The following is a 16,824-nucleotide window of genomic DNA, read 5'->3' as shown; positions in this document are numbered from 1 at the left end:
GAATCAGGTTTAATCCTTCTCCCATCAAAAAAAAAAAAAAAAAAAATTCACTGATTTGAGTCAGTTGCTGGGTCCTGCAAGGATGTCCTGTTCGTGATTCATGTAGCAATTGCTTTGGAGGTAGAAAGACAATGAGGGAACCTTGAAGCCCTTAATTCCCCCAAGTGACCATCCCTGGTGGTGCAAGCCCTCCTGGCAGGGAGCAGGGAGCTGATGAAAGGAGGCAGATGTCATTACCTGTCAGTCATTTGAGACATCCAGCATCGATTTGCTATTTGGCTGCTGTCAGAAATCTTTTACATTGGGCAAGTGTCCCAAGGACCCAAACACTGCCACAAAAAAGAACGGAAAAACCAACAGGACTGAGCTCTGAACGGCTCTGTGGGTGCTTTAAAGGTTTTGTTCTCTTCCCTCTCCATTAAGAGAAAAAAAAAATTCCAATGCTTGTCAAAGTGTCCACAGATAACACACCCCTACACCAGAAGGGGACTGAATCAACTAAAAATAAAACCATATAACATCTTTTCAATAGCTTTAGCTGTCTTCAAACCAAGTAGCCTTCTCTAATGAAAACAGGATCACACCAGTGAAATTTTAAGTTATTTGATGGCTGGTTATTTTTCTTCAAAAGAGATAAGTAAACCTCTGCCCGTAGCCTTCATCACTGCACCAGAAATGCTTTGTCAGTGTATTTGTGACAAATTAATTATAGTGATAGGAAATCTTGGTAGCAATGAATATTAAAAAAAAAAAAAAAAAAAAAAAAAAAAGTTTTTTAGGCTGTTGACTTCAGGGAATGCACTTCTGTTTGTAAAGCTGTGTGTGTTCCTCATTAGCTCTTTCCCTCCCTCAGTTCTCCTCAGAAACTTTCAGAAGGGATTAGAAATTCAGCTCACCTGGGGAATGGCATTAGCAGTGGAACACAGCAAGGACCTGTGAGAGTTGCTGGCAACAAGAAGTGGCCCATCAGCAAACTTCCCAGAGAAAACATCCTGGAATTACAGTATCAGTCCTGATGAGGCAGGAAGATGCATGCATGGGGCTGTCCCAGTGAGGTTTAACCCTGAGGGGTCACCCCAGCTCCAGGGAGCCAGAGGAGCACAGCTCAGCTCCATCCTCTAAGGGGTCCTGGCCTGATCCTGCAAACAGGAGCAGAACAAAGACCCCTGGGTGTCTCTTGCTGTAGCTAAAATGTGTAAATTGCAGATCTTTCTTGTCTTGGGCAAAAGACATCTCAAGGAGCACAATTCTCATTTATGAATCTCATTAAAGCTGCAGGAAGCCACCACTGCCCATTGGCTCCCACACCTCCAAGTCACCCTTCTTACCTTCATCCCATGGTCATGCTGCTCCTGTCCCCGTGCTTACCCATCTTAGCCCTGCTTGAAGAGCTGAAATATTTGCCTGCAAGTCCTGGAGTTTCTTCTTGACTGGTTGCTTTGAACATGACAGCAGGAATAAACAGAAATACAGCTCCTCCCAAGGTGCAGCCTCCTGACACGGCTCAGGAAGCTCCCATGACTTCTGGCCCCACATGGAGCTGCCTTCCTGGCTCTGCCATAGGAATCAGGCAGAGATCCTCCTCCTCCCCATCCTCACCTCCCTCCAACAGCTCAATTAACAAGCTGGCTCATTAGCTTCCTATACTTAATTAACAAGTTGAATTAATAAGTAGCCTGGGCTGCTAAATTAATAATTAATTAATCCTTGGTTAATAAGCACATCAGGAAGTAGTTCATAAGGGACTTATTTCAGTATGTTAAGCTGAAATAAGGATCTAAGGAAAAATATTAAAAGTCTGCATAGAGCTGGTGCTGGACCCAAGCATGAGACCAGGTGCCACTCCCTGAGCTCAGCTGTAGGGTGCCACCCCACCTTCAAAGATCTTGCCTGTCCTCTCAAGCCCCAAATGCAAGTTGGAAATGTCCAAAATGCTCATTTTCTTCTTGTTTCCAATGGTGATGCTCTTGAAATGAGAAGAAAAAAAATAAATAAATCTAAAGCTTCCCCTACAATGGTACATTATTTTTCAGAGAAGCACTGTGAATGCAGTTTACAAGCTTAAGTTTAAACCAAAATGTACTGGGGCCAAGCAGGAGACTCCACAAAACCCCTTCCATGGTCCTTGAGCACAAGGGAGGTGGGAGTGATGCTGAGGATCCTGGTTCCAGGATGAAACCCTGTTCCCTGGGGCTCAGGCACTGCTCAGCTCCATCATCCCCCATTCAGTGTGTTGCCCACAGTTTGACAACATACAAGATTTGGCATTTTTCAGTAGGAAAGTGTGAAGAACTATGTTGATGTTTCCTTCTCATTTTGATACAGTATGTATCTTGTTTCCATATTAATATTGATCTCAAGGTGTACATACATACACATACATACACACACTGCATGAAAAGCACTCACATTATCATATAACATTTCAAATTGAGCTAAATTGAAGCAGTTGATTTTTTCCTGATGGTATGGGTTTGAAATTTCCCATCCACAAAGTATTTTGAAATCCCAAACAAAACAAAAATCAGAGTTGTTATTTCCCACACAACAGATGCAGTGCAACAATCTCTAGGAAAATGAATTTTTTGTTTATTGTTGGTTATGGTGGCTTCTGCTCATGGCTGGTTTCAAAGAAGATATTGAGCACAGCAACAGAACATCTTTGCAGGAACAGAATTACCATTATTTTCAATCATAATGTTGTCATTTCCAATCCAAGTGTTTCAAGACAGGGGAATACAAGCATCACTATTATTTCCACACGGATAAATCATGGTGTTTTTTTGTTGCAATAAAAACAATTAATGATGCTCAGTTTGGTTCTAAAATTTGTTGGACAACCTGAAATAGAACATAACATAAACTTGTTATTAACCACCAGAACAAGGAGGGGGTGTTCAGGGAAAGTATTTATTGACAAAACATTCTAGGCACAAAATATATGAGCGAAACTGAACTGGAAGTTCAGCTGCCTGGCAGAAGGATGTGAGATGGCATTGGACTATTTTATATGGTGAAAATCAGTGCTCCTCACACCTCTTGTTAAGGTCTTTTTGGAATCTGGTGTTTCTCTAACATCTCAGATTGCCATTTGCCCATGTGTCAATAGGAAGGAGCTGAAAGCAAGTGCATCTTGTATGATGACAGAAGGAAGTTCTAGTTAATTTTGGATTCTTTCTTCTGACACAAATCTATTTTCATAATGTCTCATTCCTGTATAACACCCAAAACACATGGTGTCTCAGACTTCACCCTGTTTTTCAAAGGGTAGCAAGGAATAGGAGCTCAGAGGTCTCTCCACCTCCTTTCTGCCCTCCTCCACAGGTAGCTTAGACCCAACCTCTCCACTCCTGACCATAAAGATTAAAGATAGACCCAGCAATAGTCATTAGCATCAGGAACTCAAAACAAGCATCAGAAAATTGCAGAGTAGTCAGTGGGCTCTAACCCAAAGAGAACTGGGAGGGAATTTTGTGTTGGTTAATTGAAAGTATCAATAATCAAAAAGACAAAGCTCCTTTAAGTGTTACCCAATACTTCATGTAACAAAAATTTAATAAATCTCAGAACAATACCTGCTGCACAGTCACTGACTGAACTGACTTGATCAGAATCCAAGACTTTTTCTCTGCAGCTTGTATAACATGGATTGACATCCTTCTGCACCCTTTCCAATAAGCAGCCCCTGAAGCTCTCTGATGTCTGTTTTGATGTAGAAACACAGGCAATTATTTTACCTGAGAAACAACATGAAGGTTGTTAACTTCCAGAACTTGACAATACAGCATAGATCTGCTGTTCCAGCAGATCTGGGCCAGGCTGTACCAGTGTTCCAGGGACTTGAAATAGTTCAGGATTGACAACACTTTTTACAGATGGTAACGACACCGAGTTATAGGTACAGTTATCCCTAATGAGCTTCATGTGACAAGGACATAGTGTGTGAATGTCTTCCATTACTTTCAAAATGTATGAGAAAGATACCCTGGAAGCTTCAGAGCTTCTAGCAGGCCAGTAGTGAAGCAGTTTTGCAGCCTGCCTAGCAGGACATTTCTCATGTAGGACTTCTGCTTGTTGGTTGTGGCTCTGCAGAGCCCAAAGGTCTCCTCTGCCTCTACTGTGGATGATCCCCAGGGCACTGTTAGGGCAAAACCCATCAAGTGCTGTGTGGGATTTGTGCCTTAGCCAAGTTTCAGCTCTGTCAAAGACCAAGCAAGAAAGGATGGGAAGAAAGAAGAGAAAGAAAGAGGCAGTTGACTTCATCTCCACTGGACTCCAAATGACAAATGCAACTCTTTGAGGTGAAGTCAGCAACATGGTCAGTGTTGCAGTAACAACTTGGAAAGGTTTCCAAAGCATTCACCAGTTGCTGTGCCTGACACCTGGCATGGAAGTTCCCACTCTGTCATCTGCACAAATCCATTTGTATTTCTCCACTTGCTGTGCCTGCTTTTTGTTATGTAGCAGGTACAACACCCTGGGCTTCTCTCTTTGCAATGCAAACCACAGTTGCACTCTGAATGGCCTTTGGGGAAATTCTGACCATTTTCAGATGGTCCAAAATCCAGCAGTGATGCTAAAGGCAAGCAACAAACTATCTACCACTCAAGGCAACTTGGCAATTTTTTCCGTGGTGATTATTGCAGCCAGAGTCCCCCATTTCCTAACCACCCTCATCATGAGGCACAAAGCTGAGAGTACACACCACTCCCATCCCTCTGAGCAGCTGGGAATTGCAAACATAACTACAAATTCCTGTCCAGTGAAAACTGCATTTACTCATCCAAAACAAATCCACATACGTCACCATTGCCAAGGGCTCTGGGTCCTATTTTGGACCACACTGATCCCTGTGCTTCCTAGATGCCTTGCCAGAAGGCTGGGCTTGCTGTGGCTCTGGCCTTGCAAAGACATGAGCTGACAATTTCAAAAAGCAAGCAGGGAAGCCTTGAGCCTCCTGGCTGGTGCTGCCCCACGAGAAGGTCCAGAGTTGCAGGTCCAGTTCCCACCAGTGACTTGCTGTCACAGGTCACTACTAAGGAACTGGGTCAGACATGGTGTGCTCTACCCAAGCTTACCCTCCCACTACTGCAGCAGGACATGGAGTAAGCCCTACAGATTGATTTTTAACCTTTTGGTTCTTCCCAGATTTGTTTTGACACTTTTTTGCCCCCCCCTCCTGTTTTCCGTGAAATCCAGGCCAGCAAGGAGGCTGAAGGAGTTCAGTGCATCCCTTTACCACCAACATTGATAAACAGCCCAGAAAAGCTTTGCTAACCTGAAATATATTGGCATATCTAACCAAAACCCACTTGATTTCCCCTGGAAAGCAAGAGCTGTGAGAAACCATTCCTAGGAGGTTGCCCTTGTGTGTGTAGTAATTGAATAAGGAAACGGGAAATGTGGGGTAGGAGAACTTAGCTGTCATTTTACAAAAAGCAATTAAATGCATGAAATGTATCTTAATGATATAAATAAGGCAAAATTCCAATCTGCCACTAGTAGTGGCATTAATGATTACAAGCACATTACATTTGTTTTCCCTGCCATGATGAAATCCTTTGTTATGCAACTTTATTAAAACAACTCACAACGAACCACAAAAAAAAAAAAAACCAAACCCCAAACAAAAACCAAAACCAAAACAAAACCAAAAAAAACCCAAACAACAAAAAAACCAACAAAAAAAACGCAAAACTGAAAAAAAAAAAAAAAAAACCAACAAAAAACCAAACCAACCCAACCCAGACTACCTGCTCCCCAGGAGAAGCTCCAATGCAAAAATCACTTTTGAACCAGCCTTGATTATTTTTGTCTGTGCAGGCTGATAGTAAAAAGGGTCAAAGCAGCATGGGGAAACTACTATAAATTCCTAAAAGCCTGCTAGTGCCCATGGTGAGCTGTTCCAGGTGCACTGAGAAAGCTGCATGAAACAAAGTTGAGTAGTGAGTAGTAACATCATGGGCATGGTAAGCTGGTGCTGTGCTCTTGTAAGAGGTAAAATTAACCCTCTACAGACAGCCATGGGCCTCATGGGTGATAACTGCCAGAGCACTAGCAAACACATCAGCTGAGTGATTACACAGATACCTGCTGAAAAAGGGAGATCTTCAATTCTGTGTCATTGATTTTCTACATGTACATCTCCCATTATATGGGAAAAATCAATTTGCAAGAGTCATTTGTTTTCAAACACATTGGTTGGAGTGAAACATTAGTTCAGAAACGTTAATTTTTGGACAAATGTTTACAATTAAAATGCAATTTTGATTCCACACAAGTCCTGTACTGCCACCCTGTACCTCAGCCAGAGCTGGGGAAGAAACAAAAATCTCCAGGAAATGAGATCAGGGATGGCAGTGACAGGAAATGCTGCCCATCAGTTTGTCATGAGGTCACCGAGTTGCACTGAAAGACAGGGCTGGAGGACTGGGCTTTTTCTGGTGCTGAACCTTGCTCCTCAAGCCAAGAACAAGTCTTGTATTAAGAGGATTATGGTTTCTCTCATAAGCAGAGAAGAGGACAGTACACACAGACAGCACATGGGCACGGAGGACAACGTGATGCAATCCCTGAGAGTTTGGGGTTAATTTTGTGTAGAACTGGCAAGGCAGATCTTTAAAAGCACTTAGCGCTATTTGCTCAGGTTCTAAAGTCAGTGCAGAAGCTGAAGACCAAGACAGAAAGTGAGGGCTGGGCATAGTCTGGAGGTTTCAGAAACCCCCAGGCATGGGCAGCAGACACAGAAACCCCAACCCACACGTGGTGCTGAAAGACAGAGCAGGAAAGCAAAAACAGAAGCAATGCATTTCCCATAACCCAAAATTTTAAGAGAAAAGACAAAGCTCATTTTCCAAACTCACTTTTGGTTCCAGCAATTACTCACAACCCATTACCTTTGCTCATGACTCAGTCTGAAATCTCAGTTGAGGGCAGAAACCTCACTGAGGAGTTGAGGATCTTCTGATGAATCGGAAGAGCTGAGTAAACTTGAAGAGATTCCTTTAAAGTCAGTCTGCTTCCTTAAGGCTTTGCTTCATTCTGTGTTTTTCTACACCACAAGGAGTCCCAGCTATATTCTTTAATACTGTTCCTTTGTTCTCTGACACAGCTATTCAAACACCATGCACCCAAAATGGGGGAGTTTCCTTTGGAGCACAGCCAGGCCACAGGTAACAGCAACCACATCCGTGTGTGCACATGAGAAACAAGTGTGCCAAGGGGCCTCACCTTCCTTGAGATCCCCTGCATGTGAAGCACCTGCCTGCATCACCTTCTGCAGAGGTTTTCAGCAATAAAAGTTGTTCTTCTGCCAGGGGTTGCTCATCAGATCTACATTCTCAGCAGTGGGTTGCAAGTGCAGCCAGGCACAGTGCAAATTTGCAGGTATCGTGTGTATAAATAGTTTATTTGGGCACTTACAGTAAAATCTGGCCTGGAGAGTGTAAATGGAGTTCCAATTTCATGTCACTATTACAACATTACTGTGAATCTAGTCATAGTTCATATTTCTTTCCTTCAAGGGCAGGAATTATGCACCCAGCTGACCTTGCACTGGCACAGGAGGAAAGGAAGCTTTCCAGACCTCCTGTTTGCGAAGCAATAAAACATAGCAGGGCTCAGAGATCAGAGGGAAAATAAACAGATCCTCTCACTCGCCCTCCTCCACTCCCTTTTTTTTCTCTCCCCAGATTATATTTAGATCAGCTCCTCCATGCCCATGGGAAGGCTGCCCTGGGAGCAGAAAGTCAGGGCACCAGGGCCAGGCTCTTGGGCAACCTCAAGATTTCCTCCTCAAAACAGAAGGAAACAGCAGCTCTCACAAGAGAAAAATAGAGATGAGAAAAAGAAAGCAGTGGGGCCCATCAGGGTTGTGTGTCATCTAATTTTGCTCCTAGATTTACACATCTGGACTTTGCAGAGGTAAAGAAAAAAATACCCTGTCTGTATGCACTGTGATGGACAAGTACATTAGTGAGTTGTCTGTGAATACACACTCACAACTCATCACATTCCCTGAAGAAGCCATTGATACGCCACCTGTGCCAGGCATCCAGTGCAGCAAAAGCCACCCTGTTCTCTCCATTTCTGCCTCAACAAGAGCAAGGCCACAGCAGGCAGGAGCAAAGCCTCGTGCTCGGCAAGCGATGAGGTGGAGGGGTTTTATACTTGAGCCTCCTGTCTCTTATTTTAAAGCCAGGCTGCTGATTATCAGTGCAAATCAACACCAAAGCAATAGCTTTGTACTTCAGAGTTACTGTCTTAATCAAATGCAACTTCCCAGAGCCACCCTGATCTAATTGTTCAATGTCCATGTTCCCTGCCTTTGCAGGAGATAAATACTCTGAGGAGCTGCGTGTTGACTGACATCCAAACCTCACCATGGGCTGCTGGGGTTGTGATTTATTGCTGCTGCTACCAATCAATCTCAAGGCAACTGTGTGCATTTGAACTGAGAGTCAGGACTGCACGAGGGGAGGGCATGAACACCCACCAAGAGCTGACAAGTAATGAATCCTGACCAGCAGACAAGGCTCCCACATTTCTGCATTGCAAAAACCACTCCAAGTACACTGCATAGAGTGCTTCACATCACCTCTCCCTGCCTAGTCCAGAGCCACCTGTCTGGCCACTCTGAATTTCCATTTATGCACCTTTTGATCTTACCTGACAACCAACTTCCCCTACGCAGAACCAGGGGGGCAGCTGGGGAGTGGTGCAGCCACCAGCCCATCCTGATGAGCAGCCCAGGGGTGCTCCCCAGAAGGGGTCAGCCCCCCTGACACAGGGGGCAGCAGGTCCTGGTCCCCCCTGCTGGGGAGAGAGCAGCCAGGGATGAAGTCTCAGAGCTGCAGCAATTGATGCACTGTCAGCCATAGAGGAAGAAAAAGCTCCCGTGGCATGTGGCTCCAGGACACACTGAAACCCAGTTTTGGGTGCCCTAAAAATAATAATAAAGAAGTGCCAGAATTCTTGACTTTGCCTCAAAAAGAGTAAGCACTGAAGCAGATGGTGTTTCAGATTTGCCTTTCCCTCACATCACACAGGCAGCTTGAGAAGCCTGGGGCATCACTGATCCCATCTCAGGCAGCTGCAAAAGGTGGTGAGGAAAAGCCCTCTTCCAAACCTCCTTTAGCTCCTACTCTGCAGAAGAGAAATCCCCACAACCAGCCACCCCCCTCCCTGCAGATGCTTAAATTTACCTCCTGGGACATGGCAGGATTGTTTCCAGCTGGGCCCCAGCTTTCTCTGCCTGACCACTCACCAAGAAACAGCCACAACTCTTGCTGCACTGGGTTGAAAAGACAGGGGTGAGCTGTCTGTAGGGCTCCTGTGGAGGGGGAAAGAAGGGGAAGAGAAGCAATTTTCATCCCATCAGACCTTAAATTAAGTGAATCTTGAGCAGTGCTTTTCCAGCCTGGTCATGTCTAGAAGCATTCTAGTCTCCTGACCAGGCTTTTGCTACTAACACTGTTGCAGGGGGAATTTCTGGACCTCTTTTTTTTCTTTTTTTAAAGAGAAAAGAAGGATAGCAAGTGTATGGAGTAACAGTCAGGATAATCAGCAGCAAGGATTCCTGTGAGAGCACGTTGCTTTCTTAATAAATCTCAGAGTAACCATCGCTGTGACTCACACCATGAGTGACAAGTTGTGCTTCCAGCCACCCTACCTGGGGGTTACTGTCCCTGGCCAAAGCTTCCCCTCCTTTGGTGGTCTCAGCCTGCACAGGGGCTTCAGGGCTAGCAGCAGAGAAAAAAACTCCAATAAAGCAGAGAGAAAAGCAGCCCAAGCAGGTGGAAAAGCAAGAGGCTGACTCCAGTTTTCACACCCTCCCCACCTCCAAGCACACCCAGCTACCTCCTCATCTCTACTGGGGGACCAGTCCTGCTGCTCAGGGCTGGAGTAGAACAAGCCCTGGAAGGGGGTTTGCTTTGTGCTCTCCTGGCATAAACTGGATTAAATGTGAGTGCAGGCAGTGGTATGAGCTGCTGCCAAATCATTTGCCAGGGAGAGCAGGAGCAGGGACCCATGTGGCTTCCAAGGAGGTGATGGCACAGGAGGTCCTGGCAGGTGAAGGGGAAGAGTTTGGGCTGGGACAAGTAGATAAAATAAGGAGACAAACAAAAAAACAGCTGTGAAGTTCAGATACTTTGAGGGTGGAATTTATACCTTCCAGGGAGTGCTGCAGAAAGGGTTTTGATGCTGGGAGCACAGTGGAAAGCTGAGTCTCATTTCTTAAATCCTATTCAATTGGCAGCAAAGAAACCAGGGAAAAATCAAAAGCTTTGCAACTTGTGGTTTCCAACAGTCACAAAATTGTTTCTTCCACTGAGGTTCAAAAAAAAAAAAAAAAAAAAAAAATTAAAAATAATCTTCTGCCAATCAGCTGTGGTGTCCCCACATCGCCTCATTAGCTGAGAAAGGTAACTTAGTAACAGGATTGCTCTGCCCGTTCCCACGCACTGTGCTGGTTGAACTCAAATTTTTTTTTTTTTTCATTAAAAAAATTCCCCTTTGGAAAATGTGGTTTCAGCTGAGTTTCCATTTTCTGTGGGAAGCTGCTGGTTTCAGCTGTGACTCTGAAAACGAAAAGTGTTGTTTTGAAACAATGATTCAAACCCCTCCTGCCCTTTCCCCTGCCTGGAGCACAGGGTACATTTCCCACTCGGTTACTTGTGAGCCTGAGGTCTCAGAAACAGAGTCCCAAGAGGGAACCCAAGGTCTGGGTGAATCTACAGGACATCCTACAGACACACAAAAAGAAAACTCCCTGCAAAGAATAAAGTTTTCAATCATTTTAATGTGATCACTGCAATTTGACCACAGTCTCAGAAAGGAAAAAGTCACACAAATTATCTGTGCTTAGGATTTGAGTCAATCTACACAGTTCTTGTTGATTGACAGTTATTCAAGTTTAGACCTTCTGACCATCAGTGATATCCTTGGCTGAAAGGCAGGATCGCAAGTGTTGGACATATTGGTGCAAACCAGGAATGCTTCTTCTGGGATTAAAACTGTGACACCTGATCTAGTCAAAAGAAAACAGAATTGTACACGCATACACGGACCGAGCATGCAAATACACCAGGAACCAGCTACAGCTTCACGGGAAAAAACACATCATGGCAATACAGAGGTTGGCCTGTTACCCAGAGGGCTTCTGAAGGGGAAAAAACCCACACAAATAGCAAAAACTGAGAATATGAATTTTCCAATATTCGAAAAGAAAATGCTTTTGAAATTGCATTGTGTTGGCAAACTCTGGTTTTCGGGCAACAAAGCAAAAGGTGAAGGCAAATTTTCCAAAGTATTGTAAAATTTATTATATAAGTATTGCAGCTTTTAGAATGACATATAATTGCCACTATCGATTACTGTTACACAATAAGCGTTTACAACAGACTTTTGTAAATTGGCATCAGAGTACATATTCATACTAAAACAGCAAAATATAGATAAGTACTGCATTGCATGTGCTGTCAATAGTTTACATAAGTTTTAACTTGAACAGAACTCAGGATACAGGACTGCCTATAACAAACTCCAAAGCCAAAGCAATGCAACTGGAAGTTTAAGAAAATATTAATACAATGAAATGTGTCTATAAGGCAGGCAAATTAGGACTGTAATGTTGTCCTTCATGAGCTTCTATAGTACAGCGAAAATTTGAAGCACAGTTTCTGGAAAACTTCTTTTTGTTTTTGTTTTTTTTAACTTTGTGTTGTACATAGAAAATCTCTGAGCAATACAGAGACTGAAGAGATTAGAAATTCATTCTGTTCTTGCCTAGCACTGTTAATGCTACACATCTGGATTCAGACTTTTCCTGATCCTTAGTAAAAATGTTGGGATTGTATTTTTTAAGATAGCAGTTAGTGCAATTTTATAGTTCAAATACAAATACAAAAGGGTGATTTTCCAGAAAGCAATTGGATTTCCTTATACCCCCACTTAAGATGGAATGAATTTTGTGACACTTATGGAAACAACACACTGGATTAGTAAAGCTGAATCTTCAAACCGGTGAAATCGAGGGTTCTGAAGGGAACAAGTTTTACCAGAATCAGCCCCAAATGAAACCCATCCTTCCTCACCACCCTGATCAACAAAACCACATTCCCACACCAAGGCCATTAAGATTTGGGGGATGCTTTAAGGATGCTGTTTGCCGTACTGTAAGGTAAGAAACTCTGTGAGATTAACAACCCCTTTTAAAGCTAACGTGACTCTTAAAACTTTGAGCAAAAAGGCAGGCTAGGACAAGAGGTTGCTAAGCATTAGCAATGCCTTGTTTCTTCTGTATTTGCTTAAAAATAAATCATTCTTAAGGGGCCTGAATCTCTCTGTTGGCAGCTGCAAGACACAAGAGACTCCTAGGGAGCAGGACTGCAGCCCAGCTTCTAGCACAGCTCTCTCCTGAGCTGCAGGAAAGGAAAGGAGGAGAGACATCAGCAAGGGTGTGCAAAGCAACTTCTCTGCCTTGGTGGCAAAATGGGACGTGGGGATTGGGAAAAAATGGACCCCGAGGCAAAAAGTAACATTAAATAGCAATAATAATAATTACAATAACAACGACGACAATAATAATTATAATAATAATAATAATAATAAAAAGGAACAGACCATTATTTCTAAACACCCACTCAGAACTTGGAGTTGATCTGGACTCCAGATCTGGTATCTGCACTTGAAATACCCAGTTCTGGGGACCACAAAGCAGAGGAATGGACAGAAGAAAGACAAAAGGTGACCACTTGGCTCGCTCAAGGTGGACTCGAGTTGCACCCACTGCCTGGGACCCGAGGCTCCCCCCACTGGGGCTGCAGCTGCACCCCAGGGACCCGCAGCAGCAGCAGGGGCAGCTTGGTTTGTCTGTGCACAGCATGGACTGAAAGGCATCGTTTGCAACAGAGGGGTTGAAGAGCCAACGTTTCACACTCACCGAATTCAACAAACTAGAGAAAGAGGTAAAGGAAACTAAGACCCAAGAACTCAGCAAACCGATCGCTCAACTGCAAATGCTTGGGGTGATGCTTGAGAAATGAAAACTCACACTGGGAGTGCATGGAGGAGAAAGAAACAAAACAGGGAAAATAAACTAGAGAATCAGTTGAAATTTTGAGGACTTCAAAGCATGAAAGTTGGGTTTAATTGCACTGCATTTTTAGACCCTCTCCCACTACCTTCCTCACCTTTCCAGACCCTACCCACCTCCCTGACCTCTCCATGGGCTTTGGTGGCCAGGTGACACCACACGACAACACAATCCCATTATTTAACAACCTCCAGTGCCCACGACACCTCCTTACGCCCAATTTTAGACATATGATGCATATTCCACCCAAAACCTGATGAGGTAACCAGTTTTGTTTTTTTTTTTTTTTTTTTGTAGCAAACAAACTAAAGTTCAGATCCCAGAACACTCACCCCCGACCCCCCCCCAAAAAAAAAAGCAAAAAACCAACCAACAAACAAACCCCAAAACAAAGCCTCACAAACAACCCAAAAAACACCAAGCAACCAACCATGAAACAACCCCAACAACACTATTCACGCATTTTGGCTCAAGAGGGCAGTAGATATTATATTTCAGTTTCTCTTTTGGTTGGTATCTCATTTACAATATCCACCACAGTTTCCTACCTCCCCGGGTAGGATAATGTGCATAAACGTGTTCAAGTTCCCTTACATCCAGTCGGAGCAGAGCAGCAGCTGAGGGAGCACAGGGAGCTGCTCCAGGAGCCAGCAGCACTGCCAGGACAGAAGGGACTGGAAAACTGAATGCAAGGTCCAAAGGAGCAAGAGACCAGACGCTGGTTACTTGTGATGCTAACAATGATTTTGTTTTCTCCTCTTTAGAAAGAGAGGGTAACTGCTTCTTTAATAAGGCACTAAATAGACTTGTTACATAAAGGAAAGATACATTTTAAAAACTCGTATAAATTCATCACTTTTGTACCTTTCATGACAAACTAGATTTTTATTCCTTTGCATGACTTTTTTTTTTTTTTTTTTTTTTTTTTGTGGCTTTTTTTTTTTTTAGGTCATCAAAATTTAGGTTACACAACTGTAAAGCTATGAAGATTTCAAGAGCTGTGGAAAAGCAGTTTGAAATATTGAAAAGGTACACAACTATTTCTAGACAAAAAAAAAAGCAAAAAATAATGATCAAACTTCAAGTTCAGCTAGTCATCATCTTTTTAAAATATATATATAAATATTGTTCAAATGGTCAGAACTTCAAAACCGTTCTCATGGTTGTTTTCTTTTCAAGTAATAGAAAAGTTGCTTAAAAACAATAATTATTGCCTTTATATCTTTCATTTATGTCACTCTACTAGATAGCATCCTCCAGAAAATGAAATCACACCTCCTTATAAAATCTTCACTCTCTGTGGTTCCCCAGTGACCTCTCCTTGCGCTCTCAGAGGTGCTCCCCAGGCTGGGGAGCCGGGGCCAGGAACAGGTTTGTTCCCTTTTGCTCTCCCTAACACCCAGTTCTCAGGTTTCTCACTCGCTCAATCCATCACATACAAATTCACCACGAGGGTAAAACACCTACCAGACACCTACACAATATAAAAATGTAAACAATAGCATAGTAAGGACAAAATGCTCTCCAGACCAAGATAAATTAAAGACGCACAACACCTGGTGGGCAGGAGGGCAGGTGGGACCGTGCTGCTGTGGATGAGGAAATCTTCAGAAGAGGTAAAGGGGCTTTGCTTCTAAAGCATTAAGCGTATTTCTTTAGCCTTTAATTAATACATCACAGGAGGAGATTAATTTCCAATGCCTGTATCTGATGCCTCTTTAGCTAGGATAACAAAGTCAAAGACAGCGATGACCAGTGGCAGCGTGGGGACTGGCTGTGCCCCTTCATCCCAAACAGAGGTTCAGGAGGTTAATACAAAGTGAAACTGACTTTCACCACTCTTCTCAGCTCATACTTCCCATGCTGTATTTAAAACCAGCTGAAAGGCAGCTGATGGGTGCGTTACCATTTATTCCCATTAACTTCCATAAACACCGCTCTAGCTCCAAATAGGGCCCTTCGAGTTGAACACTGAAAGAAATAAACCAAAGAACACTTTGTTCCTTCAGACACAGAAGTTTATTCTCATCCCTACCACCCCCCTCCAAAAAGTTAGAGGTTGTCAAAAAAAAAAAAAAAAAAAAAAAAAAAAAATCAAGTAATTTTTGTCTGCTTCTGTTCTTTGTTACCGACTCACAGAAGCAGGGAGTTTTAATTTTACCTTTTTACTCCAATAATCCTACCGGACGACATACAGACACACACCAACTCCTCTTGCTTTGTAGGGAATGTATAAAGCCATGACTGTTGGTGGCCATGTGCAGGGACTCTGGAAATTAATGATTTGCATAAGCTGCAGTCTCGCTCACTGCTCCTCCCAGGGCTGGCATCTCCACTTCAGCGTCTGTCCACCCCCTTCCAGCTACTCGGTTCTTCACTTCAACATATATCCCTTAACAGGTTCATGGTAGACATGATAGAGGCTTTGACCAACACAAGCACTGACATATTTATATTAAAAAATAGTGCAAAATTTCAACATTTATATAAATAACTCTAAACCCCTGCTTTTGAATTTTTTTTGTTTTTTGTTTTTTTTACAATGTAATACACGCTTTTTGAGTTGGCACTCAAAAAAATTGCCATTTTTCTTCTAGTTCAGAAAACAACTTTTTTTTTTTTTTGAATAGGCCTCTTCTAATACAAAAATACTCCTGCTCCTTACACATACACTTTCTCTTATTTTTAATATATATTTATATATTTATATTGCAGATCTTTAAACAAAATGTTTTTGTGCAAATATTTTGTCTTTAAAGATAAGTGAAATAATCAAACAAACAGAAAAAAAAGCACTCACACAGCTCAACTAGAAACAAAAAAAAAAATGGACTGCAGTTGATTTTTTTTTTTCCTTTTTAAACGTCTAGACAGAGCTCAATAAAGAAATGTTTTTGCAAGCTTGGTAGGCTTGTGCATTCAGACCAGACATAACAAGTAAATATTTATACATGGAGAGATGGGGAAGGGCTTTTTTTTTTTTATTTGCTTGTCTTCCTCAACTCTCTCTCTCCTTTTTCTTTTACCGAGAAGTGCAGAGTGTTTCATTTAACTTTCTTGCTTTTTGCCTTTGTTTTTTTTTTTTTGCCTTTTCTTTTTTTTTCTTCTCTCTTTTTTTTTTTTTGTTTTTTGTTTTGTTTTGTTTTGTTTTTTAAAAGGGGTGCCCTTTTTGTTTCTCTTTCTCTTTGTTCCAGGCGGTTGTGCTCTCAAGGCCATTGATTTGTGAATGATGGAGTCTGCTGCTCTCCAAGATGGAAGGCATCCCGTTGTTGTTGTTCTGCTGGTGCTGGTAGAACGTCGACCCGGGGTAGTGCCCTATCACCTCGCTGTAGGTGGGTGGGGGTCCCTCCATCCGACCATTGCTCCCGTAGCAGGTGGCGCTGATGCCAGAGTTACTGCTGGGGGGGCACGGCCCCCCGTACACGGAGTTATCTATCAAGTCACTGTCGAAGATGGTTCTGTTGGGGGGGGCCCGGACCGACTCTCTGTTGAGCTCCATTTGCTGCTCGGGGTCTCGCAGCTGCAGCGTGCAGGGTCCCTGGTAGGGGGGGGGCTCCTCGCCGTCCGACAGGGAGATGGTGGGGGGGAGGTCGATCTCGTGCTGCATGTAGGGGTAGGTTGGCTGGAATCTGTTGAAGCGGTCCCTCTGCAGGAAGGATGGCACTGCCAGACGGTCGCTAGGTCTCGGGGTGTAGATTTGCTGCTGAAGAGGAGAGGAAGAGAAAGGG

The 16,824-nt window shown here is 43.3% G+C and overlaps 1 protein-coding gene and 2 long non-coding RNA genes across 5 annotated transcripts in view; 1 reads left to right on the top strand and 2 right to left on the bottom strand.

Moving 5' to 3' along the window:
- Nucleotides 1-2,567: 2,567 nt before the first annotated feature.
- Nucleotides 2,568-7,118, bottom strand: LOC139803542 (uncharacterized). Of its 2 annotated transcripts, none has more exons than XR_011729041.1 (3): nt 6,897-7,118; nt 3,576-3,737; nt 2,568-2,841 (listed from the first exon to the last, which is right to left on the bottom strand). It is a non-coding gene; the product is annotated as an uncharacterized lncRNA (long non-coding RNA). The 2 variants fall into 2 exon arrangements; XR_011729042.1 differs by having other exon boundaries at nt 3,576-3,702.
- On the top strand, nt 4,940-7,315 carry LOC139803543 (uncharacterized). Its single transcript, XR_011729043.1, has 2 exons — nt 4,940-5,105; nt 7,112-7,315. It is a non-coding gene; the product is annotated as an uncharacterized lncRNA (long non-coding RNA).
- Nucleotides 7,316-10,781: 3,466 nt separating this feature from the next.
- Nucleotides 10,782-16,824, bottom strand: part of PMEPA1 (prostate transmembrane protein, androgen induced 1) — a 50,243-nt gene continuing 44,200 nt past the window's right edge. For both annotated transcript variants that reach the window (XM_071759447.1, XM_071759448.1), the window contains one exon: nt 10,782-16,799. In XM_071759447.1, coding sequence (XP_071615548.1) covers nt 16,248-16,799 — 552 coding nt within the window. In that variant the 3' untranslated portion in view covers nt 10,782-16,247. The remainder of the gene's footprint in view (nt 16,800-16,824) is intronic.

The sequence above is a fragment of the Heliangelus exortis genome, chromosome 16 (genome assembly GCF_036169615.1).
Source record: "Heliangelus exortis chromosome 16, bHelExo1.hap1, whole genome shotgun sequence".
NCBI classification, from domain to species: domain Eukaryota; kingdom Metazoa; phylum Chordata; class Aves; order Apodiformes; family Trochilidae; genus Heliangelus; species Heliangelus exortis.
The sequence above is the reverse complement of the archived record's forward strand: the minus strand, read 5'-3'. Positions and strand labels throughout refer to the sequence as shown.